Below are 27,892 nucleotides of genomic sequence, written 5' to 3'. Positions count from 1 at the left end.
AAAACTTGAATGTTTGTGACGGGGAAAATGAGCAGGACCGCCTGAAAGTGCACTAAATTTAGTCTGCTTCTCTTGTACCTAACCACTGCCTGCTTAGTTACTTCTGCCTGCGCAATTTTACTTTTTATTTATTTATTGCTTTGTAATTTTAAAGCAGGAGAACCGGAGCAGCGTAGAGCTGCAGAAAACCTTTAATTTGGGGAAAATAATGTTGACAGAAGTCGCACCATCGACAATCTGTTTCGCTTTTACTCCGGGCTGCTGAACTTTCCGATCACTTTCAGCAGTATTTCACTCCTTCCTTATCAGACAGCTGAAGTGCTGTTTGTGGGAAGCTTCAACCGGGTGTGAGAAGGACTTTATAGGCTGTTCTCCAATGAACAAGGACGCCGAAAAATAGCTGACACGACTTCAAAACACTTGGTTTTACCTGCAAACAGGTGAGGTAAGTCCTTATAAAGCTAAAAATGTACTGATACGTGCGCAACAGTTCCTCTAACATCACCGTATTAATCAGTGTGCGGTGGAAACGCATCATTTAAACTTTCGTTAAAGTTGTTTTCACGCTGCAGTTGTGCTTAAATTGCCCCCACAGCAAATAGAAATCAGAAGTTTTTGTGCTTATTTCTGATCTGACGTGGCTTTTGTTAACATCCTCCTTCAAACTTCTGCCACTTTCACTGACTTCCTGCCGTTAAGAGGCCGCTTCACGCAGCCCAACTCTTTTCCTTTCTTTCCTTTCTTTTTTTTTTTTTTTTTTACTGTGTCACAACATGTTGCTGTAGGTTTTGTTACTAACTGATCGTCTGCTTGGTCAGCATTTATCAGCGTTCATCCATGGATCAGCTCCAGGCCGGAGGGGATGCTGGCTTTAAAGATGATCTAATCCTGGGATTTATTTTTTTTCTTTTAGTGGCGATGCGAACCGCTGGGAAATGATGAGCTGTGCAGCTTTTCTCGAACTACGAAGTGTTTTTATTTTTATTTGTTTTAAAGAAACTGATGGGGGGGAAAAAAAACTGATCGGTCTGCTTTGCGTTCATTTGAGTCGATGACGTCACAAGCGGCACAAGAATCGATCTGATTTAACTAGATTTGGTGAATAATGTGAGGGATGAGTGACTTACATTTCAACACAGATTCAGAAGAATTTGAGTTGCAACAGTCAGTTTGACTCCAATCACTCCAGAATTTTAACCTTTTATATTCTTTTATGAGTTTTTCCCTTCTAATTGTTTTTTTTTTTGTGCTTATAAAGTCATTTCAAAAATAGATAAACGCTGTAATCTGCTTGTATCATCTTAAATAGTTGAACTTGTACTACTTCAGCTAAACTGAACATCTTCTGTCTTTGCGATGAATGAACTGTAGGATTTCTTTTTAGTTTTTACCTATTTTTTTATTTCTTCTGGTATTTACTGGTTGCTGTTTTGCAGATCCATGTGTGTCACGGCTCAAAATTTATTTCCAAACGATTTCTGCAGATTGTGCAAACAAATCTGATCCATGTTTTGCTGCAGCTGCACAGATATACAAGAAAAACACATACATTTCAATAAAAACATGCAAATAAAAGGGCTAAAAAGAAGAAAAATACTCATCAGATGCATGCCAGTGTGGAAGTTTGTTTGTGGAAAGGTGTGTTCTTAAATGGATTAAATACAAATTTACAATAAAACAGACAAGCTGACATGTTCGGCTTCATTTAAAGTGAGTTAAGTTGATGTTAAAGAAAAACAAATCTGGCCAGTAGCTTTAAATAGAAAAACAACCACAGCAAAAGCATTTATAGAAAGCAAAAACACAGTAGGAAACTGGTGAGTCTCTGAAATAAACAGATTTTTTTCTTTTTTTAATATAGTCATAGATCTGCTGATGCTGCCACTGGGCTTCTTTAACTAGGCCCTTTTGTTTCAGACTGTTCATAGCTGCAGAGGCAGATCAAGCGGGTGAAACTAGATGAAACCGCAGCAAAGCATCAGCAGTGCAAGATCTGCACATGCAGCTCTGCAGAGCAAGGAAGAGTCCGTCTGCTGCTCAGGCGTGCATCCACGACTTATATGGCGTTTTTTGCGTTAGCAACTTGGTAAATCTTCATGACCAAATGTGCCGGTTAAGCTGTGGCACAGCTTGTAAAATGCAAAGTTGAATGACAGCCATTGATTTTTCTTTTCCTGCTACTCTGAGTTTGGCTCCATTTATGTTTAAAAAGGGAAATGTTTTAAGTTTACACACCGTAATAATTTACATTCTAATCTGAATTTGAGCATCATAGAAAAATAAATTAGCGAGGGCTATGAAGATGATACAATGAAAGACTGTTGCTAGAAAAAATACTTCCTCTCTGTGACCTGATGAACAATTTGTTCAGTGAGGTGTGATCCAGCAGTAAACGCAGAGATGATTTCCTGAGGAAAACATCTGGGAACCGCTGCACTCTCCTTTTCATTCAGCTCTGGAAAAAACTAAGAGCCCACTGCACTGAACCCCATGAAAACCTCCTGGTTATTCCACCAATGACTGGTTTCTGAACTCTTCCTCAGTTAAAACATTAGTATTGTTGCTTCTAAATTAACACGAACTTGTTTTCTTTGCATTATTTGAGCTCTGAAAGCACTGCATCTTTTTTGTTATTTTGTCTAGTTCTCATTTTCTGCAAATAAATACAATATTTTTGCTTGTAATTTCAGACATGTTGTCAGTTCATAGAATAAAATAACAATGTTCATTTTAGCCAAACCTATAAAAGTAAAATCAGAGAAACTGATTATTTTAAGTGGCTACTCCATTTTCCCCAGAGCTGTAAATATGACAAAATCAGGTAAAAGCACGAAAGCTATGGAGTGAAACCACCATTTAAATATCACATTGGACTTTATATAAGCGTAACGTCTCAATATGGGCCTTAAAAAGTCTTAAATACATTAGGGATTTTCATGTTAAAAATTAAACTTGTAAATTTCTACATTGGCTTTAATTCATTTTATTTTTTGTTGTTCAAACTGAAACTTTCACCCACATTTTCACCCTTTGCTGCTCCTGAAACTGGTTTTTAGTGTAAATAAAACTGAAAAATACATTTTTTAATGCTCTCTAATGTTAAAAGTTATTTAATAATTATGTATGTTATTAAGCTAATAGGTCATTTGTCTCAATTTGACTTAAATGTTAATCATTTAGGACCACTTAAGACTTTATTATTCATTTTATTTGTTGTTTTGTTGTTTTGTTTATGTATTTTGGATATTTAAAATGTCTTCCAGTTCCAGTGTTAAATGTTTGTTAAAATGTAAAATGTATTGAGAATGCATTATTATGCAATTATGTTACTTAAAAATGGTCTCAAAACAACAATATTATCGTTTATCTCGATAACTTCTGGGACAATTTATCGTCCAGCAAAATTAGTTTTCTCGACAGGCCCTGTTTGTTGACATCCAGTAAAAAAAACAAAAACAAGCAAAACTTTAAAAAAAAGTAAATAAATAAAAGCAACAACATTTGCTGACTTTTGGTTTGATAAAATCAAAAAGAAAACAGCTGTAGACGTTTAATATTATTGTCTTGATTAATAAATTACGCTATATTTGCTATATTTACTTACCTTGTTTTTTAACGGTTGCCTGTTTATGGTTCATGATTTTCTGTTCGTTTTTAATCATCTTTCAAATGATAATTAAGTAATTTAATTGTTTGGTGTATTAAATGACTTTCACAAGAAATGGCACCAAAAGATGTTCAGAAAACCTTAAAATAAGCGGTTGTGTTTTAAGGCTCGGTGACTCAGAAGACATTTTAACCTTCCTGTCAGACAGACATCGGCCTTCGTTCAGTTTGTTTTTTCATAGTTTTAAGCTTTTAATTTATTGCCCTCAATGTAAATATGGGTGATGTTAGGAAAGCAGCAACGTCAGCAAAATGCTCCCTGCTTTAATCACTCATTGACAGTTTCTTCAGTCAGAGGCTTCTTCAAATTCACTGTAATACAGACTGCTACAGGAGATCTTTCCTGTCATCGACGTCTACAATAACTCTTTAATTTGACGAGTTAAATTTAAACAATTAGATGTTAAACAACTTGAATTATTTAATTCAAGTATTTTAAATACTTGAATTAAAAAATTCAAGTATTTTTGAATTTAATTGAATTTGAATGTTCTCACGTCTTTCCTATTTGCAGTGGCTGACAGAAATGCGCTTTCTTTATTCCACAGAGGAAAAAGCATTAAATACTGCAGGGGCTTTCAAACTAAATTCAGTTTGAAAATGAAATTATAAAAATGTTTCAGTGACATTTGTTGCACAGAAAGGGTAAAATGATTGTTTTATGGTTGTGAGAAAAACATTTGGTTGTAAGCAATCATTAATTTTCTGCTGCTGAATAAATGTGCGCAAATTAGAGGTTGAATTTTTCTTAAAAAAAGAAAAATAAAATAAACTTTAAATAAAAATACCACTGTTGCCATTAATTGATGAGAGGGTATTTTAAAAAGCACTAGTTATTTTTAAAAACACAATCTTCTGTGAGATGTGAGGGAGGGCCCACTTATACCAGCCGTCCCTGGATTTTATCTTAGAAAATACATTTTTGAATGAACTTTGAATTTGGTTTGTAAGTTCATCATCTTATGCACTTCTCAGCACTTTGTTTATAATTTCTAATGTTGCTTTTGCTCTCATTTAGTATTAAAATATATTAAAATATCCCTTCCTGCCCAAAGCAGAGTCATGATTCTTCAGTTCAGATTTTGTCTGCGGATACCTGAGGGAGTGGCAGATCCCAAAAACAAAAAAAGTCCAGAGAAGTCAGTTCTGCATTCCTGTCCCGTCTTGCTTCATGCAGTCAGTTTCCCTCTGATCTGAGCAGATCAGACATTCACTGACTTGCATAACACAAACCATAATGCAGCGTTTCAATGTGTAACTGCATTATTACCTTTATAGTGTGGAGTATAAATACGTTCGGAATCCTATAGTATTATTGTGAAGTTTATTTTATCATTTTGTTCCATTAAAACTCATGTGTCAAACTCGAGGCCCAGGGGCCAAATGTGGCCCGTCGTAGTGTTTCATGTGGCCCTATAGGCTCTAAATTACATCAACAAGTCCCTCCAGTTTTTCACAAATCAAACAAGTGACTGCTGCCTCAGCCTTACTTGATATCAAGTTATAGTCCGTAATTAATACGGTGAGTGATAAAAAGTCACATTTAACATCAGGGATGTGAAACTCATTTTAATTTTGGGCCGTATCAAAAATCTGACTGTTCTTAAAGGGCTGGTTGTGCCAGAATGTGTTGATAAAAACCCATTAAACAGTTAAAATCTCAATAAATAGCTTTTCCTTTTGTCATCGTTTTTGTGATTTTTTTGCAAGCAAAATTGCAGATTTTGTGGTGCTAATTTAGAAATATTTGTAAGGAATTTTTACGATATCTACACTAACGTGTGATGTTAAATGTGTCGGTTAAACTCAGCGTTTAAGTGACTGCAATGTTTTAAGTTTCTAAAATCCAAAGAAAATGTGGGAATCTGTTGATTTTGTGTGAATTTTACAGATTTGTGAGAAACTGGAGGAACTTATTGATTTAATTTGGAGCCTAGAGGGCCACATAAAAAGCTACGGCGGGCCACATTTGGCCCCTGGGCCTCGAGTTTGACACGTTTTACATAATCCATTAGCACAAATATTGTAAAAAATTCCTTACAAACATGTCTAAATTGGAACCACAAAATCTGCAATTTTGATTTTAAAAAGTGCAGAATCCTTTGGGAACTGATATTTATTGATATTTTAACAAATTAAATGGTTTTAATTCAATATATTATGCGACAAGCGGCTCTTTAAGAATATTCAGATTTTCAGTACTGCCCAAATGAAAATGAGTTTGACACCTCTGGCATTAAAGCATGAAATATGGCAGCATTTCACCCCAGTTGGACTCCATCTTGAGAAGAATATGTCATATTTTCACTCCAGTCCTTAAAGCTTCTCGCTGTCCAGGCTGATGGTGATGGACGCCCAGCGAGACACAAGTCTGTGGAAACTGGACCCACTCACAATGATCGCCTTGTGAGTTTCCCTGAAGGGAGATTCACTCAGCTGCCAAAAGCTTTTGCTGGAATAATCTATTCAGTTTCCTGAAAATTAAATCTAAGACAGTGTGGCAGCTTTAGCCTCGATGATTTATTTCGTCCTTGTGATTCCATGGAGTTCAAATCCACTCATGTTCCAAAATGTAAACTTTTCTCTGGAGAAAACATCCAGAGCGACAGAAATCAACATTATTTTGGGGGCAAAGTTTCCATTACATTTTTAAATAAATGTTTAATTTATCTGGATTTTTTTCCAAAATTATCCTTGTCTGTCCATCTATAATAATTTGCCACACTGCAAAAATACAAAATCTTACAAAGTATTTCTGTCTATTTTCTTGTGAAAACATCTTAATACACTTGAAATAAGACTAAATTTACAGCAAGACATAGAAGCTTGTTTTAAGCCAATAATTCTTTAATATTGACAAAAAAGTCAACAGATTATTTCACTTATTACAAGACATTTTTCCCATCTTATAAGTGAAAAATTTTCTGTCAAAAATAGAACTTTTTAAATCAATATTCAGGAATTATTGATTTAAAAGCTACTCGTTAGTTTTGTGTTATTTTAAGTGAATTGTCTAAGAAATTAGGACTGAAAATTAAACAAAAAAAATGTTCTTTGTAGTTTTCTTGAATATTGACCACTTTGATTCTTTCCTAAATGTTGGTAGCAACATTTCTGTTAACTTTTAAACACTTATATTACGACGTGTTTCAGCATCAGCAGGTTTCACATGGGTCTAAATATAAACGACGTGCGTTTTGTGCACTATAAATCCCTGTCACCTGCTCCTGCGGTGTGTGTGCTGCTAATGGTGTCAACCTGTTTGTGTGTTGCATAATACTTGGTGTAAAAGGGTAAAAGCGTGCTTAAAATTATTTTTACTACCCAACTATCTTTAGCTGGAAGTTCATGAACTGTCTCCAATTGGTAAAGAACAAGTATTAGCGTTAATTTATTAACAAATAGGTTGGGCTGCCCTGCTGTTGTAGCCACTCGAAGCATTCAGCATTCTGAGGTGAGTGAATCATCACCACTTTAGAGAGGATCTGAACAGAGTAACATCAGAATAAGTTACATTACTGAGGAAAAGTCGTCCTTTTAAGTTTGGATGAAATTTCTTCCATTTTAAAAAAATGCATGTAAATGTATTTTCTGTGACATTTACGGAAATGTTTTTAGCACGGTGTCTCAAATCTGCAATGTTGGTAAAATATAAATACGATCAATAAGTCATGGAGCCGTTAAGAATAGTAAATATTCATTACATTGAAAGATCCAACTAAATCTTGATAAAGTAAATTACGTGATAAAATTAAATGCTTAGACACAATATGCAAAGAAAGTTACAAAAAAAAATCTAAAAATATTCTTACTAAGTTTTCTGACATTTAACAAATAAAAATATTTAGAACTTACCTACAACAAGAAAAGTTTAATCTGATTTAACTTCAGACACTGAGAGAAAATAAAAAAACGTGTGTATGTCTTTTTAAAAGGTGTATAAAAAAATATGTGGTTTCAGCTGTAAATACCTTTTTTACCAAATTTATAATCAAGCGTTAGATTGCATTTTATGATAAAACGATAGTTTCAATATCAAGGACTTTAAACAGAAATCAAGCACTTTCCAAACCTTTAAAACACAAATTCAAGCTTTTTCAAGGATTTCAAGCCCTGATTCAGTTCTTCAGCTGATGATCATGATGTGAAATTCGACAGAATATCTTGTTAGTGTGTATAAAATGATGGTAAACTCTTATTTAATTTAACTAACTCAAGCTCATATGTCATAAAACACAATGCAGTTGAGCTGTAGAGGGCCCTTAATCATGGAAGTGTGTAAACTGACTCACGTTAGCGTTTGAACTTGGCGTGTGGCTGCAGCCTCCATTATCCAACCATTTCAGACTAAATGTACTGAAGCAAAAAGCCCAAACACTAATTATTCTGCAACTCTCCAGATGATCATCTTGTGATTCCCGTCTCATCAGTGATAACAACCTGAAGATTTGAAACCTTGCTGTGTCTGTTGAACATGTGAACCTTGAAGGTTTTACACTTTCTGGTCATGACGGTGTGCTGGAGCCATCTGCGTTCAATTAACTTTAGTTTATATTGTGCAACTGACTGCAGGAGTCATTCCAGGGCGCTTTAAGCACCAAAGAAGATGATTCATTTCCAGTTAAGTGAAGTATTATAATTTGTTTTAAATTAGTCATTAAAGTTTTATGTGACTTTGTGATTTAAGATAATGACTGTGAATAAAAATACAACTGATTTGCAGCGATAAAGGAAAAAAAAAAAAGTACATTATTGAGTTTTTCAAGAATTCCTGCAGTATTCCAGTAATACATTTAGTAATATGTTGTATGTTGCTATTTTGATAGTAGTGATTGTTATTACTGGCACTCTGATCACAAGAATATGTGAAGCTAATACTTCCTGGTTAATTAGCCGCTAGGGTAGAGCTTACAGTTAGCGTCTTAGCAAACTTTCAGCTCTACTTTCATAATAAGAGTGGTATGTAGCGCTACTTAAAGAGTAACAAAACCACAAATTACCTTCTTTTTTTGCTGAAAAATTTTATAAATTGGTTCTTAAGGGTGTTATCTTCATGTTTCTGTACAAATTTTAAAATTTAAAAGTGCAATATTTGGCCTAAATCCATCTCAGTGCTGCCCTTTTTGGGTTGAACATGGTTGTTGCAGTTTAATTTTTCCCGGCCCTCATGTTGTCAGCAATAACGTACAAAAGAGTCACTAGATTTGTGACTAGAAGGCTCTGAAATGTCACTAAATACAACAACAAGTTGCTAAGTTAGTAACGGCGTTTCCCTCGTCATGACCACAACCCAGCTTAACCCTCTCCATTGGCCACGCCCCTCAGCGTCTCATGGCCCCGCCCACTTTGGTTGAATTTTTCAAACAGTGTCTGAGGACGAGTTTATGTTTATTATTTACTAAATAATGCAAAGTTTAAGATTTTAAAGGAATTTTAATGCAATTTTTTGTGCATCTTTTCATTAAAAGTGTCATTATTTTCCGAAAAATGCAAAGCTAAAGCTTTTAATTGACTTTTAATGCAAGTTTTAATGAAACATTGCATTAAAAGTAACATTTTTTTTTTTTTACCCAATGACACTTAATGACAACAGTCGTAAACATTCATGAAGACTCCTCCATCTTCATGGCAGGTAGTCAGTCTTATGCACACCCCTTCAAATTAAGCGTTGCCAAAAACACCATCTATTATTGGCAGAAAAATTCTTATTATTATGGTGTAAAATTTAAATGCTGTTTAATTATAGCAGCTAGTGTTACTGAAATGCCGTAGTGGTTTATAGATGAGTCAGAATGAGGAGGGAGGGGGAGTTGAGGGCAGGAAATGCATCCAGATCCTCAGAAGACAGCTGCAGTTTTGCATCAAGAGGTCAACATCCGTTACAGAGAAACTATGGTGAGAGACAGCCGTCGTGAGAATTACGTTCTGCACCAGTAAAAACCAGTAAACTCTCAGAATTATTCACGTTTCAGGGAAGGGAGTGCAGGCTATGAAGACGGGAACTTGTGATGTTTTCTTTTTGGTTTCTAAGCAGCCAGGACTCTGACTCTGTGATATCATGCAGGAAGCTGACATGCTGAGGGATGTGACCTCGTGTAAAAGTGACGGATTATTAGGAGCTGAATTTTCCCTTTAGCACGGACGGTTGAGCTACTTCACCTCCTCATGGGAACTGAAAGAGGAAGAGAGGAAGTGGGGCTCTGTGAGAGGGGAGGGGGTCGTATTTTGCATGACATTTAACTACGACGCCTCTAGTCTGACTGGTGGTTTGTGCATGATAGGAGCACAGAGTCTGAAGGGAATGGAGTCCCTAAGGTCTGGTCATCACAAGTCTGGAGTCCAGCGCTGGTGGAGACCTGAGCCTTGGTTTTTATCTCTCTAAACATGTTCAAAAATCAACATTTCTCCCATTTTTTCAAAATCCTGAAAATCAATTTCTGTGTGCTTGTAGTCTCTCTGGAATCATGGAATCTATATTTACATGGCTTACGTCATGGAAACTTGCGCACTAGTTGTGAAAGTGTGATTGTAAAAAAAGGCCTGTTGGTTCTGCTTTTCATACGAGCAGGTTATTTTTACCAGCATTGTCAGATCCGTCTTTACAGTGTATTCAAATGATAACTCGGTGGACGATTTGAATTGTCTCTGAGCTGACTAAAAAGAAAAAATAATGCCGGACAAATTCAATGTCTTTCTGAAATTTGCTTGTGGTTTGTAGGTTTTTCAAGCAGAGCCTGTTTTGCTCATTTTTCTCTTCTTCTCTGCAGGTACCAGCTCTGATGGTAGCAGGGAGAACACCTCACCTGTGAGAGGATCCAAGAACCTCACCATGACAGAGGTCCAGGTAATTTAGAAACCTTGACCTCAAACACTGGCGTTTGTCAAAATTAAAACTTATTGGTAACACTTTATTTGCATAAGACTGACATAACAGCTGCCATAAACATGAAGGAGTCTTCATGTTATGTAGTGTCATTTGGTAAATAATGACACTTTTAATGCAATTTAATGCAAGTTTTAATTCGACTTTTCATTTAAAAACACATAGACAGTTACAAAGTCGGCCTTCCATCACCTGAAGAAAATTTCCACGATTAGAGAAACTCATCCATGCGTTTATCTTTAGCCGCATTGATGACACTGTTTTTATTCAGACAACATCTTCACAGATCTGAATAAAACATCAATCAGAAAGATGTAAAACATTTGAAGGTGGTTTTAGTTGAAAATGAAAGTCCACCTGCTGCCTTGAAAATGCAATTTAAGTCAACAAGAAAATTGTTTTGGTTTTAACTCAGAAATTAAAGTTCATGAAGTTGATTTAAAAACAAGAGACAAGTTGTCTAAACATTGTTTTTTAACTTCATTAATCTTGAATTTTGAGTTTTAACTAAAAATCTGCCCTCACCCAGTTAAAGAGCCACATTTCTCTCTTATTTTACTCACAATATCAAGTTAAACTAAATACTTACTTTACTTTAGAATAATTTAAATTCTTGTTTCAAACTGCAGGAACAAAATTTCTGATCTGATAATGAATTTAATTAAACATCCCAATGAATTCAGCTCAGAAACATTTAGTGTGAACAGGACATTATCCTCAAGCTTTGCTAACTGAGAATTGCATTAAAATGAACATTTGCCTTAATAAAACACAAGAGTCAGATCAATGTAACGCACTTCACATGCCGCTAAGCATTCTGGGAAATAGTTCCCACTCCTGTCTTTATTATTTCAGTTTTTTAAGTGCTAATCTAAAATCTAGTTTATTCAACTCTTGGAGGTTTGACTAAATTAATAAAAAGTGAACACAACTTACTGCTGTAAGTTTATCTTTCACAAACTCACATTTAGGTTCAAAATCTAAAACTGGATCAATTTATTTGACTTAAAGAGTAGAAGATAGCAGACACAACTTAATACAGCTTAACTGTTTTACAGTGCAGCTGATAAACCAGGAAGTTAGAGAACATCACCCAGATGTAAAGTCCCTTCCACTGGCTCCCTGTAGCTCAGAGGATAGACTTTAAAATCTTGTTGTTAGTTTATAAATCACTGAACGGTTCAGCACCACAACACATTAAAGATCTGCTGTTGTCATAGCAACCTTCCAGACCTCTCAGGTCTGCTGGTTCTGCTCTCCATCCCCAGAACCAGAACCAAACTTGGAGAAGCAGCATTCAGCATCTATGCACCACAAATCTGGAACAAACTTCCAGAAAACTGCAAAACAGCCGAAACACTGAGTTCCTTTGAATGTAGACTAAAACCCCAGCTGGTTAGAGTTGCTTTTGAAACATAATAAATTAAACATTAATCAACAATCTGATGTGTAGCGATGGCAAAATGTAATGTTCAGTTGTTGATTTTGTGTTTTATGATGTAAAGCACTTTGAGCTGTCTTATTGCTGAAATGTGTGGTAAAAATAAACTTGATTATTTACAGAACGACACTTAATGACAACAGTCATAAACATCCGTTAAGACCTCCTCCATGTTCACAACAGCCATTATGTCAGGTTTCAAATAAAGTGTTATGAATTTATTCTGAGTTTCTGACCCGCCGTATCCGCCCTGATGCTTCAGAGTCCGTGGCCGCAGGGCACAGAGTGCGTGGCGAGGTACAACTTCAAAGGCACATCGGAGCAGGACCTGCCGTTCAACAAAGGAGACGTGTTGTCCATCATCGTGGTCACAAAAGTAAGCCTTTATTCCTAACTGTCAGGGCAAAACATTCCTCCTTCGGATGATGTTTTCCACTGCTTACATTTTTGTGTTTCCAGGATCCAAACTGGTACCATGCTAAAAATGCTGCGGGCCAAGAGGGAACGATCCCAGCGAACTACGTCCAGAAAAGAGAAGGTGTGAAATCCGGAGGCAAGCTGAGTCTAATGCCGTAAGTGAACAGATTACTCAAGCTTCTGGAGGGACTTGCGTCGTCGTTTTTACGACTTTCACTTTTTAGTTGTGTTTGGGCTTGTAGCGCACCGGGTTTATTTTCATCATATCCATGTGTGACACAAAAGAAAATTAACACAAATCAGAGGAGCCAAGAGTGAAGTCGAAAGTGACTTGGACATCAAAATCTGCACCTAAATGTCAAATGTGCTCCAATCTTTGTCGCTGTTCTGCTGATGTCGAAAAAACACAGTTTCGCAATTGCTGTGTTTTCATTAAATGAGAAATTAAATTAAAATCACACGTAAATAAGCGGGTGATGTGCCATGAAATCCTGGTGGCGACAGATGTAAATAGTTACATGAGATATATTCATAATTCAGCCGTCAATCATCATCTATCAGTCAATCAGAGGAGAAATCGGAGTTTTATTCAGGCGTTGGAGTAAAAAGCCTCCTAATACTCTGGAGCAGCTACGTATGCGGCGTTTTGGGGAAATTGTTTGCGATTTTACAGAACACGTCTAAATGACTCGTACATTTCTATGAACTGTGCGACGCTGTGAGAGCTCTAGCGGAGCCAGCTGCACAAAAACAAACCATCATCCTCCTGCTACTTCCTGTTGTGTTCTTTGTTGCTTTTGACAGTAGTAACATCTTCCTGTTAATTTATTTACATTAAGTGAAAATAAATTCACTCAAAGGAAACACGCTACCAAAACTTTTTACGCTAGAATGAGCCCATTTGTTGCGTATCAAATTAGACGTATTCCGCAAAACTGCAGTGGAGACACTTTTTTGATGTCACACGAGTCACGTAGCGAAAATGCATGAAAACATACCAGTTTCAATTTGCACACATTCATTGCTAATGGAAACACAGAATGTGTAAAGCACAATGTCCAACCAAGCAGGAATGAGCCATTAAATAAAGTGCAGATTGTGATTTATCCAGACGACGAGAACAACAAACTGAAACACTACTCAGAAATTTAAAAGTGCCACTTATAACTTGCCACAGTGATGATTACCTACTTAACTAATTAAAAGAACATAAATTGTAGCAGTAGGCATTTCTGCTCCAGTTCTGACCAGCATTGTTAAAAGTATTTGCAGGAGTTGGTCACTAGAATAGTTTACTTTTTGTTGGCTTTGAGTTGCAGATCCTCTAAATCCTTCTGCAGTTTGTTTTCAAGCTAATGTCATAGATGGAGTTGATGGAGAGGACATTAAAATACTGATATGCAGTCAAGTATTCTAATTAATGTCAGATTCAGATAATATTTGAAGCTACTGTCCAAACCCTGGAAGGTTTTGGTTAAAGTAATGTTTTAATTTTACCAGCATGTTTTGCAGTGATCCAAAGATAAATCAAAACATGCAAAAAGCTGGTCAACAATTCAAAGGGTTTCATTGCTGTGAAGATGTTTTCATTATTTTATTATATTTCCAGATCATGAAATTATCTTTTCATGACCTCAGAACATGATACGGTTCCTATCAGAATCACATCGATGTTACAACTTTTATAACTACATGGGAAAACACACCAGATTGATGTTTTGAAATTGCCGTTATAGGTTTAAAGCAATCTGTGGACATTGGAAAACTGTCAGTGGACACATAAAAAAGTGAAAGTTATTATCATCAGCGTTTGGTTAGAGAATTTCATGCAACCAAACAAAAGCTGCGGTCACCTCAGAGGTCTGGCTGCTGGCTTCCTGCTAGTCGGTGATTTATTCTTTACTCTTAGTTTTGATCTGCTCCTTTAATAAAACTCAAAATTAAAATTGTTTTAGTCCTGGAGTAGAAACAGTTTGAATGGTGAGACTCTTTTGGCCAAGTGAGGAAAAGTAGAGTGATTATTTGCAGGGAACTCTGAGCTGTCAAAGTTAACGGATGTGATTCATCTAAAAAGCTCAATTTCACATATTATACATCAATTGCATGACCTATTTAGACCTAAAAGCCTCTCTCTCATGGAGGATTACTTGGTTCAAATCAGCACATTTCACGGTCTTGTACTGCGGTCCACAACGCAGAGAGAAAAGATGAACAGAGAGAGCCAAACTGGTGCGCTTTAAAAAACATCGTGAAGGACGTTTGGATGTAAATATTGCAACGAGGAATTATCCTTTCACCAAAGCACCAGCAGTTCTTCATTAACACTCCTAAATGAATGCGGATACACTCGCAGAAGCACATATCTGTGTGTGGCTGCGACCCAGGAGGCCCTTTTAGTGTAAAAAAGCTATTTTGGAAGTTACTAATGAGTCTTTGATAACAATAGAAACGCCAAATGTGACTTTTTTAGTTCATGCTAGCATAATTTTAGCTTTTACTAGCTCCCTGACCGCAATCTAATCTTTAACTTTTACAATGATCAGGATTAGGTTAAGGCTTCTGTTGCTCAAACCTCTTGCAACCACAGCATCTCATAGCCTGGTGTTTACTGAAATGGCCCAAACAAGCCTCTTCCTATGACTGCGTGGTTGCAGAAGCCAGTGGCCTGTTTAGCCGTAGCAGTGCTGCTGTGCTTGTGTGAATGGAGGCCTCCGTTTGTTCGGCCTGTGTTGTAATTGCAGAGCTCGTGTGTCTGCCTCCACCTCAGCTTTGCATGAACTCGACACAGTTTCCTGTTGTCTCCTCTTCTATTTTAGACGGAAGTAATCTCAAAAATCTTCCCCGGTTTCGCCCGCGTGACGGATTTCCATGTGTGTGCATCTTTGCATGGATAACTGGTTTATTTTTAGGGCTCCTGATCACAGAATTGTCTTGAATATTTTCATGAAGATAAAGCTGCGCATGCACCAACACGCAAATAGTAATGATATGAAAAAATGATTTGATACCAAATCTCTAATAGGAAGTCATGAAAGCTGCTACCACCCTTGGTGTTAAAAGTTCTTGTTATAGAGTCTAAGATAAGGTAAAGCTATTAAAGTTTATAATTATCCTCTAATACAAAAATCAGTTGCAGGAAAATGCCTTCGTCAATGGTTGAGACGGAGGAGGATTCTACTTCTGTGATGAAATGCTTTTGTCCTGAGCTTTCCAACAAGTTCTGTATGATATTTAAATTTCCTATGGAAACATGCAAATGCAGTTACTGTACCCTCAGAAAGCTGCATTTGAATATTTGACTGCCTATGTAATATAACTGGTCACAGGGACTATGCAAAGTACCACAATCTATACATCTGACGGCTGCAAACTTCATTTAAATTATTTGCATCAAAGGTTCATGTAGGGTCACTGAGGGATCGGTGGAGGATCACAGGAGAGGAGGAACTTTTCTCTGAGACTAATAGGGATAAATGCATAACACAGACAGAGTGGAAGTTCTTTAAAAACATTGAGCAATAATTTGATTTTTTTATGACATTGGCATGCTAAGTTTTACTAAGAAGTAGTTGGGAGTTTCCAAATGACCTAACAGAGAGCAAAAGGGGCGACGGGGACAGGAGCGGGCCTGCTGGGTCGGGCTCGGAACCGTTGGTAACTGCTAGCTGTTCTAGTCTGATTTGATCTTCTTTCATGAATTGTTCTTGTTTTTATCACTTCATGAAAATATCAGTGATTTTTAGTTTATAGACGTGAAGTAACTGAAGGTTTAAATGACCCTTTTCAGTCGCAAATTTTGTCTTTCTTTTGTTTTTGTTTTTTTTTTGTTTATATCTATTTAAAGATATAGAGATAAGAATATATCCAGATCACAGAGTCCTGATAAAAACACAAAGTTACAAAAAACTTTGCCTTCTTTGACATGATAATTTCAGAAAAACAGCTGTTTAAATACACATATATCAGATTTTTTTCATTATTATATTGTTTCATTGCAACTATAAACAAATCTTCTTCTGAAGAACCAATACTTATATTGGTAACAGCTTTGCAATTAAACAATTTCCCTTTTATTTTTACAGTTATTACTTATTTAGTTTATGCTTGAGCATCTATTATTAGCATTTAGTATGATCAGCATATTTACCATGTTTGCAGCACTAATTATGAACAGCAGTTTTTGCCTGTTCCTTGAGAAGTAAGAATGTTTTAGCTAATCAACGCAAGTATTTTTCACAGAAACAGCAAGATCATAAAAAAGAATAACTGCAGTTATCATTATTGTAGTTTCAGTTTGGTTTAGATTTTTCATTCTGAGTTATTAAGAACCATTTAAACTATTCGAATGTTCGTCCTGCTTCCATGACAAAGAAATGCCAACCTTCTCTTTTTCCTGTCATAAATTCTTCTATTTAATAAACAGTTGAGCTGCACAGCATATATCAATGTTAAAGGCAGAATCACTGTGCAACATCAAAATCACACAGGACTGTTTGGATGGAATATTTCCTGGACTTTTTTTCAAATGCCGTGCATTTGCACGCTGCAAGTCAATAATATATTTGATGGTTGGATGAATTTATGGATATAAAGTAACAGAAAATCAGTTACCCAAACCTTAACTTTTATATAAAGTAGTATTGAAATAATAACAGTGGAAAAGTCAGCTGAAAACTGAGCAAAATATGTTAATAGCAGTCATCGCAGTATTTGGCTATATTTATAAAACTGCATGTTTTCCTGATGCCGTGCAGCCAAATATAAGAGCAACTGTTTCTGTGTGCAAAAAGAGAGCAATGAAGCCATGATATGTACGTATTTCATGCAGAAGGACGGAATCCCATGTAAAATACTATGCAAAGTTGAACATTAACGCTAAACATGGAAATGAGAGGAACAGTCCATGACACGATGAAAACAAAGAAGGAAGGTGTTGAAATAAAATTCAAGATAAAATTAAGCTAAACTTTCAAAGTTACTGACCTATACATCTAGAGTCTCCTGTAATGAACACTGATGTAATTACATGTTTTGTATTACTGTTTCTCTTGTAAATGGATCTGCATTGATGCGGCCCGTTTTTGTTTTTCTCGAGTGTGATAATTCCTCGCTGATTCTTCCAGGTGGTTCCACGGGAAGATAACGCGAGACCAGGCCGAGCTGCTGCTTGACCCGCCTGAGACAGGCCTGTTCTTGGTGCGCGAGAGCACCAACTTCCCCGGCGACTACACTCTGTGTGTGAGCTGCGACGGGAAGGTGGAGCACTATCGCATCATCTACAAAAACGGAAAGCTCACTATTGACGAGGAAGCCTATTTCGAGAACCTCATGCAGCTGGTTGAGGTGAGACTCGGTTTAGACGCCACAAATACGGTTATATGCATTATTTTTACATACGGTTTGGAAGTGATGGTAGGTGGGGATTAAATGTGCAGACACAACTGTACAACTTCACAGACACCATGTAGTTCCTGGAACAAGTGGTGAACAGGAAGTGTCAAAGAGGAAGTGAACGCTATGCTGAGGCTCAGAGTCATAACCTCAAAAAGGCAAGACGCTCTTACTGTCAAACTGGCTGCTTTTCCTGTGTAAAGTTCTTATTTTGAACTGCATTTTTTAAACTGTTACTAAGTAAAAGTAGAGTTCCTGAATATTCTCTGTATAAATGAAGCATTCAGATTTGCTTAGAGAGTCCTCTGCAGGCCAGTAGGTCACACTGCACAGTGAGCTGTGAACTCCAGAGCGCCGGTTTCTTGTTGCAGCAGCTCTGTTAGTGTGGCTTAAGTTTTTTATTTACATTTTCTGCAAAACCAAACAACACAGGGACCAAGAAATGCAATGATAACAATAGAACCACCATAAAAAAAACACTGAAAACACTAAACGCTGTACTGATTATGTCACAGATACAATCTTAAAGCACAAGCAGACAGTTTTAGCCTCAGTCATGCATGTCCAAAATGTTCACAGATATACACACAACCATATTTATACTTGAACTTTTTCCACAACTTATCTTGGTATAACCACAGACATGTGTTTTGGGGGGAATTTTCTGCAATAAATCAACATAAAATCGTATTGACATAGTTTTTGACGACAAAAAAAGAGAAAGAAACATGTGGTTTACATTTATATGTAGACCCTTGTACTCTGATACTCTAAAATAAAATTCCAGTGCAAACAACTGCCTGTTATTTAGTAAATAGAGCCACCTGTGTGTATTTTAATCTCACTATAAATCTCACCGGTGAACTTAAAAACTGAAACTTTCGTTGGTACAGTAGATGTGCAAAACTGGCAGAAACTTTACCCAAAAAGACCTGCAAAAACCAGTTATCTTAGATTTCCATTTTCTGAACTTTTTTGCAGTCATTGCAGCCTATCTGGCAGCTGAGACCCTGACAGGAAACTGGACATTGATCCCAAACAAGGCCGCCCTCAGTTGATGCTGATCCTGTTTTCCTAAAAACTACACCCCTAAAAACATAAACCCGAATAAATCATGTTCTGTTCAAAATATTGGATTTTTTTGCCTTCTTATAAGACTTTTTTGAAAAATTAAATAGCTTCACCACAAAACAAGCTGAAGGTTTTTATAAATACAAAGTAAAAATGTAAAGATTTCAGTAGTTTTCTGGCTTAAGACGAATGTAAATTTTTGGAGCAAGACAAAATAAAGTCCTTTAAATTGTAAAGATTGAGGAACTTTCTGAGTTGATCTGTTTTCAAAACTTTTTTAGTTTGGTAGTAAGCATAAAAAGTAAATTTTTTTGTTTCTGCATGGCATGCTTTCTGCCTCTCTTCCTCCTTCTGACTCATTTGCAGTCTGTGGATGATAGTTTTTTAGGGCTGATGCAAATGAGGCAGACAGCCTTCGAACTCTCAGCTTTTTATTTAGAACAAAAATATGACCTTTTATTTGTATTAATCTGTACAGAACATATGAAGAGAAACAAAATGATCTACACTGTGAATTCAATCTGGAGAGACTAAGACGGAGATGAGAAGACAATTAGAAGAGTTTATAGACAAACAGAATTTAAAGTCTTTGGCGCTCGGGCCCCGGCTGGGGATAACGGTTATCGCAGCGTTAGCGATAGGCTTCAGATGAGCATCCCCGATGCTGTTAGGAACGTCATCCCCCGGGGCCCGGCACTGGTGGTGGAGGTTGAAGAAGGGTGCGGGCCTCAGGACCGGGCGAATGGAGGAGAAGGGGTGGTGGTGGGTTGAGCTCGGCTGGAGAGCGAAGGACACCATGGATGAAGGTCCTTATCAGCTGGGACTTGGTCGGTGATTGGACGTGACGTGGCTTGGTCCGGCGTTGATAGGTCGACGATTGTGGGCAGGTCGCTTCAATTAATGGGTCCCGGTGGGGATAAAAGAGTCTTCCAGTTTGAATTTGCGCCTAGGCTTCATAACACAAAATCTTACCAAGTGTTTTTGTCTCGTTTCTACTACAACTGAAATAAAACTAAATTAACTTGCAAGTAATTTTTCAGCAACATATAGGAGCTTGTTTTAAGTCAATCATTCTTTTAGTTTTATTGACTTAAAACAAGTCAATGAGTTTAATGGATGAAAACGTTCTAGTTCGACTAGCGGATTATTTTACTTTAAATTATTTTCCTCATAAAACATTTTCCCTGTGTTACAGGTGAAATAATCTGGATTCAAGGATTTTTTATTGTCAGACCGCCTTCACGTGTTTGTGGTACGAAATTAGGACTCAGGTCATTCATGTGATAGATAGACGTGTGTGTGTGTGTGTAGATAGTCTATGAGATGAAGCTGTTAGGTGCAGCTTGAGTTCAGGAGTTTGACGGCTGAAGTGAAGAAGCTGTTTCTCCTCCTGGTGGTTTTGCTCCGGATGCTCCTCAGCCTCCTGCCTGAGGGGAGCAGCTGGACTTTTCATCAATGTTAAGGAATTATTTACTGAAAAAAAGCTCCTTCATATTGCTGAAAACGTGTAAGCCACTTTTGTCTTACTTCACGTGTACGGAGATATTTGCACCAGAAACTAAACCAAAATATCTTGGTGAGATTTTGGGTTTTTGCAGAAAGTTTTAGTTCCTTATTGAAATAATTACAGTTTTCTTTGTTTCAGTGTATCATTGTGACTTTAAATCATCTTCATTTGACCTTGTTTTGGTTCATTTTCTGTGACCAGCACTACACCAAAGATGCAGACGGTTTGTGCACCAAGCTCATAAAACCAAAGCTGGAGGAAGGAACTGTGGCCGCGCAGGATGAATTCTCCAGGAGTAAGACAAAGTTTATTAATGATGCATGGACCTTTTCTTTATCATAACATGTTGTCACCAATATGTTTTTTCCAACAGGTGGATGGTCGATGAACAGAAAAGACTTGAAGCTTCATCAGGTTATTGGAAAAGGAGAATTTGGAGGTAAGTAGCTTTACCTCTCCATGCATGAGCATTTCCTGTTTTAATGTTCATAGGAGAATTCATTATGAGTGAGTCTAAAAATCTACACTGCATTTAGAAAGTATTCACATTCATTTACACACACACACACCACACACATATATATATACTGTATAAGTATATATGTACAAACACAATTTAAGGCATTTTTTAAAGATTTTATCTGGTTAACCAAAACAAAAGATTTCAAAGGTGGAAGGAAAATGAGGGACTGTTTTAATTTTTTTCTTCAAATAACAAACTAAAAAGTATGTTGTGCATTTTATTCTACGGAAGAGGATTAGGGCCACCAAAAAAAAAAAAGAATTCTGAGATTAAAGTCAGGATTTTGACTTTAATCAGAATCAGAATTTTTTTCGGTGGCCCTAATCTTCTTCCATATTATTCACTTCAGATCATTAGAAATATTTATTTATTTCCATTTTTAGAAAATTCCTCATTCAGTCGAGTTTTCAAGGCTTGCCAAAATTTCCTTTATTTTTCCCAAAAGTAAATACTTCAAAGTTAGTTTTGTCTTAATTCAAATATACTGATATTTGCACTAGAAACTTGACAAAAATACCTGGTCAGATTTTGTGTATTTGCAGTGTGAAGGCAATTGGCTGATTTTATTTGAGGGTGTAATAAAAAGGGGTAGGAAACATGTAAAAGCAACTCTTTTCATATCTTATTTGCTCTAAAATAGATGAGCCATAAATCTTTTTCTTCCTGCTTCTCAGTTGTTGCTACTTTGTGTTGGGCTATCAACTAGAATGGTAGTATATCCATTACAAAAGGTTGCTGTTACTGTTGCATATTTTCCCATTTTATGCTCAACTGTTTGTTTTTTCTCCAGATGTCATGGTGGGAGACTACAGAGGAACAAAAGTAGCTGTGAAGTGCATAAAAAACGATGCTACGGCTCAGGCTTTCATTGCAGAAGCCTCTGTCATGACGTAAGGCCCTAAAATACAGAAATACTGCGTCTCAGAAACAAAAAAGCCCATTGTGACATCCTCATGCTCTTCCTTTTCCTTAGGCAACTACGGCACAATAATCTGGTACAGCTGCTTGGTGTTATTGTAGAAGAGAATGGGAGTCTTTTTATAGTTACTGAATATATGGCCAAGGTAGGTGGACACATACTGGATTATTTATCCCAGCTGGGAGAGTTTTTAACTTAAAACATTAAAAAAATGACATGTTTGTTTTGATTTTTCAGGGCTGTTTAGTAGACTACCTACGGTCCAGGGGTCGAACAGTACTTGGTGGAGAAGCGCTCCTTAATTTTGCTTTGTGAGTATTTGAAATCAGATGTCTACATATGCTGTTTTAAAAAATCATTTTTATCACTGTCTGACATGAAACCAGACTATACTTTTCCAGTTTTAGGTCCGTTAGGATTACACAAAGCAGCTCTTTTAGCCAAATGTCAGGATAACAACAGAGCAAATCTTACAGATTTTATTGCATTAATCAAATTCAGATGTTTACATACACTCAGGCTACTTGCCATCTGGGATTTCACAATTTGTGAAATTGTGAAAGCGATTCACAATTTGTGAAATCCCAGCTCCTTACTGACAACTTTCACGTGACGTAACGCTACCCAGAACTCCGCCCACTCCGTCATGACGGACGTCAAAACATCTGTAACTTAATATCACTTTTATTTGGTTGATTTCACTTAAAAAATTGTCATAGGGTGCTGCGAGGTCGGCTGCACAAACAGAGAAGGATATAAACCAAGCTCGTCATTTTATTTTATGACTTAATGAGGAAAGACAGGCGGTGATCGATATCAGCCGTTAATCATATATATTGACTGGCAGCTCTCGGTGTGATCAAATCACGGGTTTACAGCGAAACACTTTTACAAGGTAAGAAGATTAACGTTCATAAACTTTATAAGTAAGTATGATCAGAAAGATTATGTCAAATATGGCATTATGGAGAAGGTAGGCGTCTAACCGTAACCATGGAGACAATGCCGCGCCGTCATGTAGCCTAGCATGTATGGGGGGGAAAAACTGGTTAGCATCTCGTCTTTTGTACGTTTTTAACGCTCCTCCGGTGTAAAGGGAAACGCTATTTATGACATAGTGACTTAAATCATGTCGTGTGAATTCAGGCAAAGTCGGTAATTTGATCAACATGTCAGGAGGGAGGAGGTACGGGTCGGTTTCTAAGCTAGCTGTTTCCAACTTTTATAAATACCGCCGTCAAAGAGCCCCAACCAGGTGTGTTACGTTCAGACAAATTAGCTCGATGCTAACAAGTAGGAGCCATGAATAACTGGTAAAAACAACTTTGGAAATCAATTTCCAAATTTGTTTGGAGGTATTGAACAGTCGCTCTGTTCAATACTTCCGGTGTCATGGCGCCTCAAATGATTAGTTGCAAAAGGTCAATAGGTTAATTCATAAGATTTGATTTAATTAGCATTATCTCGTGGTTTTATTTTAAGGTAACAGCTCAAACAAGCTTGTGCAGAGTTGGGTAGTAAGTTACTTTTTGGGAAAAAATTTTCATGTAGCAGTAATTTTTTACTAGACCATAATTTTTACTTTTACTTGAGTAATTATATTATGAAATATTACTACTCTTACTTGAGTACAGTTTTTGGGTACTCTACCCATTTTAGCCCTAAAAAATAAATAAAAACATACAAAGACAACTCGGTGAGGAAGAAGCCATTTTACCAAAAGCGACATAAAAACCCAGATTTGCAGTTTGCAAATGCACTCTGTGACAGAAACCTTCACTTCCTGAAGCCTTTCCCGTTGTCTAATGAAACTGAAAACTGACTTTAATAACATTCATAGTACAGAAAGGGAACATAACTCTAACTGTGAAGTTAGTACAGGGGTGGCAGCATCATGTGGGTCTGTTTAGCTGTAGGAGGAACTTGTGCAATTGACAATAGGGCATCGAGAGAAAACCACATTGTGCGGAAATATGAAGCAACAACTCAATCAGCTGGGAAGTTAAAAAGTAACGAAGTTAGAAAGTAACAGAAATCCTCTAAAAGTCTCTCATATATCTGGCATTTAGCAAATAAACATAATTTTGGTTATCCTGAGTGATCTAAAACAGAAAGAAGTTTAGTTTGCTGTAATGTCAGTGAGAATTGTCTCTAAATAAAGTGTATGTACTTCTATGTACAGTAGATTTCTTTAATGTTATTGCTCATGACCTTTGAGTCAACCGTCAGGAAAAGCGACGTGGTGGGAGTTTCAGATTAGACATCCTGTGCCTGTTCGCTCCCCACCTTCCCCCAGTTCACGTACAGGAGGCGTTGATGAAACCAGTATAAAAGACCAGAGTGGGATCCTTTGCCTAAATTATGTTTCTAATTCACTATAATAGAACAATATTTAGGAGTTAATTTAGCTGAAAGATGAAGTTTGCAGTACGGAAAAGTGTGAAACACTGAAATAATAAATATTTGACATTTACCTTCTCCTTAGGATTGTTCTGATTTTACTGAATTAAATTAATTTTATAAATGAATAAAAAGCTTAAATGATATCAGGTTCAGAGATTTATTTATTTACAGGAAGCATAATTCCTGTAAATTTTTATTGTAATTTTATTGCTTTTGTTGTAATTCTTGCAACAAAAGCAAGTTGAGCCTTAAATTTCACCTGAACATGTAAATACTCCCGTTTGATCAAAGAAAAAGATTTTAGACAATAGACATGTAGAAAACAGTTTGTGCTGCTCATTTTCATTATTTGCAGTGCTGGTTTAATTTTACTAAAATATTAACACAATTGTTAGTTTAAGATAACCAGGGGTAAAAATACAGTTTTACAGTGTTAACATATACAGCATCCTCAAACATATGGCACTTTTAAAATGTTATTAATGTAAAATAACAAACTTGAATATATTTTGTGACACATTAATGTGACAGACCATCATAAAGTAGAGAAAGTAGAAAAGCATCTCCACATCATGATGCTGCCACTAGGGCGCAGTATTAGATTTTTTAAGCTCCATTAATAGTTTGAATGTAGATTAAAAAGTTAGATTTTGGTCCCTGCTGATGAAACACGTTCCCATAGTATAATGCTGCCACCACCATGTGTTACCACAGTGTGGTATGTTCAGAGTGATGTGCATGGTTAGGTTTTTTTTCCACATGTAATAAAATGTTTCTGATTTTAAGCTTTGTTAAACTAAAGATGAGTATCTGAATATGAAGAAATCTGTGTGTCGTAGTGTTAAACTTTCGGTTAGCGCTTCCTGAGCCTCGTTTTTATCACCTGTGCTTTACTTCTGCAGAGACGTCTGTGAAGCCATGGCTTACCTGGAGGCCAACAACTTCGTGCACCGAGACCTAGCAGCCAGAAACGTTCTCGTGTCGGAGGACAACATCGCCAAAGTCAGCGACTTTGGTTTGACCAAAGAGGCGTCGTCTACTCAGGATACGGCCAAGTTGCCTGTTAAATGGACGGCACCAGAAGCCCTCAGAGAAAAGGTACAGTCAGACACAGCAGAGCTTCCAGCTGCTAGAAACTTTTATTCGCACTTTGGTTTTTTTTGTTGGATGAACATTTTAGTTCATAAAGTTAATATTTTTTATATTAAGCAAAGTCCTGGAAAAAAGCTATCCAAACCTCTGCTGGTGTACTAGGGCCAACAGAGAAATTTCTGCCAAAAAAACACTTGGACATTTTCTAGAAAAATACAAGGAAATTTCTGAGCTCCACAAGTTGAAACTTTGCGAGAAATAAACTCAGATAATAAATGCAATTAATTTCATAAATTGTTTAGGAAGAAAATGGAAATTTATGAGTTTCAAAAGTCAAAAATTTTAGACTTTTCATATTATTTCCAAGAAAATTTCTCAGATTAATCTCAAAATTAAAATTTTTTCAAGCCAATTGTCAACTTTTCACATTCAGAAATGTCCTTGTTTTTTTTTCTTTAAAATTTCTGAGTTTTTTGTCAATCATTTCTTCTTCCTGTTTTCTGCCTACAATGGCATCTCTACAGTATGTTGCCATTGTTCAGAGAGATTCTGAGCATGAATCGCCGTCTCAATTAGACCTGTCACAATAAACGATAAATCAATTAATCGCATGATAAATTAAAGCGTGCTTAATAATTTCTATTTGCATGATTTATTTTATTTGAGAGAACTATCTCATGTGCAACTAAAACAAGTTTGTATTATTTTTACGGGTTTTGTTTAGTGTATTTCAGTCGAACAAGATTAGAACAGTGAAGATGTATTGTGACCGTTTACCACCTGAGATTATCAGTTATCAGAAATATCGGTATCAGCAGAAATCAGAACAGGTGGGTCAGGTTTGTTAAAGATCGGTGCGGCTTTAACGACCATCACTGTGTTTGACGGTCAGAATGTTAATGTGGTTTGATGGTTTGTCGTTTTTAATGCTTTATATGTCCGTGTCAGTTTCAATATACTGTATTCATAAAACCACAGATAAAAACACAAATTTAAACAGACAGGACAAGTGAATTACAATGTCAAGCAGATAAATGTCAGCAGCTTTGCTTTTTTAGGTCTTTTAGTCTACTTCATGTTGTCAGACAGATTCTACTTACCCTTTTTTTTAGTTCTTCATGTCAGGCAGCAATCAGTTAAAGCTGTAGCTTGTGGAAATTATATTTTCAAACGGGCAGGTTTGTTTGGAGAACTTTTTTTCCATAAAAATTGAAAAATGTAATTTGAAAACAGTCTTTTTTATTTACTCCAGTTATCTCTTTCTGATATTACCACTTTGATGATCTGAAACATTTAAAATGACGCAAAAACATTGAATATAAATAAGCCGGGTTAAAAAAAATCTTCTGCTTTTTCTTGTATTAACAGAAATTTTCCACTAAGTCAGACGTATGGAGCTACGGCATTTTACTTTGGGAGATTTACTCTTTTGGCCGAGTCCCCTATCCAAGAATTGTAAGTATTAATCTCAACGTAGGACAAATAATAATTATTTTTTTATTAAATACATTTTCTCTGTTATCAACTTTGCTGTTTTTTATTTTTTCTCCAGCCATTAAAAGACGTTGTGCCGCGAGTGGAGAAGGGCTACAAAATGGACTGTCCTGATGGCTGTCCCGAAGTCGTGTATAACATCATGAAGCAGTGCTGGAACCTGGATCCAGCAGCGCGGCCGAGCTTCCAGATGCTGAAGGAATGGCTACAACATATTATTCAGAAAAAATGATCGCCCGCTGTCCGTTTTGTCTCCTCAAAGCAAGGACTGCTACTCTGATAAAACATCAAAGCATTTTCTTTGTATTTCACTGTAAAGTACAACTGTCCACACTGCAAAAACGTAAAATCTTACCAACCATTTTCGGTCTAGTTTCTACTAAATACCTTAGTAGATGTGAAATAAGACAAGCTAACTTAAAAGTAACTTATTTAGCAACATATAGAGCAGGGGTGTCAAACTCAATTTGGTTTTGGTCCCAATCAAGGCCATGGATGCTTTTTAAAGGGCCGGTTGTGGCAGAATCTATTGCTAAAACCCATTAACAAACTGTTAAAGTATATAAATAAATTCTTAAAATTAAATAATATTGAACATCTTTTCAGTCCCTCCAGGATTCTGCGATTATTTCTGGGATTTTTGCAATAGAAATCAAAGTGTTTGTGGTACTAATTTAGAAATATTTGCACTTATGTATGACAGGGATATGCATCTTTTTATTAGTAGTTACTATGGATTATAACTTGACATCATGTTAGGGTGAAGCAGCTGTTTCGTAGAAGTAAGAAACACCGCAAGCAGGAGTAAAAAGTCACTTGAATCCAATATTTTTTATCATTTTGGCCAAAAATCTGCGATAAACTCAAAAAAGTGCACAATTTGTTTATTTTGCGTAAATTTTCACAATAATCCTCAGGAAAGTGGAGGGGCTGCTTGATATAATTTGACAGTAAACAGATAAAATTAAATTTATTTGACTGATAAAATAATATTTAAGGAGCATTGTTATCTGGATGGTTCTATTATGTGTCTCTCTATCAGAAGCTGTGGCGAGCTGGATTTGGCCCCCGGGCCTTGAGTTTGA

General features: G+C 36.5%; 1 protein-coding gene across 2 annotated transcripts; it reads left to right on the top strand.

The window, feature by feature from the left end:
- On the top strand, positions 1-27,730 carry LOC116707657 (tyrosine-protein kinase CSK-like). Of its 2 annotated transcripts, none has more exons than XM_032545068.1 (13): positions 1-440; positions 10,434-10,510; positions 12,253-12,366; positions 12,450-12,562; positions 17,531-17,750; positions 20,578-20,671; positions 20,750-20,815; positions 21,690-21,789; positions 21,873-21,963; positions 22,056-22,129; positions 25,124-25,319; positions 26,682-26,768; positions 26,866-27,730. In XM_032545068.1, exons 2-13 carry the CDS (start codon positions 10,496-10,498, stop codon positions 27,037-27,039), a joined length of 1,344 nt encoding a protein of 447 aa, XP_032400959.1. In that variant the 5' UTR covers positions 1-440; positions 10,434-10,495; the 3' UTR covers positions 27,040-27,730. The 2 variants fall into 2 exon arrangements, with proteins under 2 accessions (XP_032400959.1, XP_032400967.1); XM_032545076.1 differs by having other exon boundaries at positions 1-445.
- Positions 27,731-27,892: the final 162 nt, after the last annotated feature.

The sequence above is a fragment of the Xiphophorus hellerii genome, chromosome 2, assembly GCF_003331165.1.
Source record: "Xiphophorus hellerii strain 12219 chromosome 2, Xiphophorus_hellerii-4.1, whole genome shotgun sequence".
Lineage (NCBI taxonomy): Eukaryota > Metazoa > Chordata > Actinopteri > Cyprinodontiformes > Poeciliidae > Xiphophorus > Xiphophorus hellerii.
Note: the sequence above shows the minus strand (reverse complement) of the source record. Positions and strands in the feature narration are given on the sequence as shown.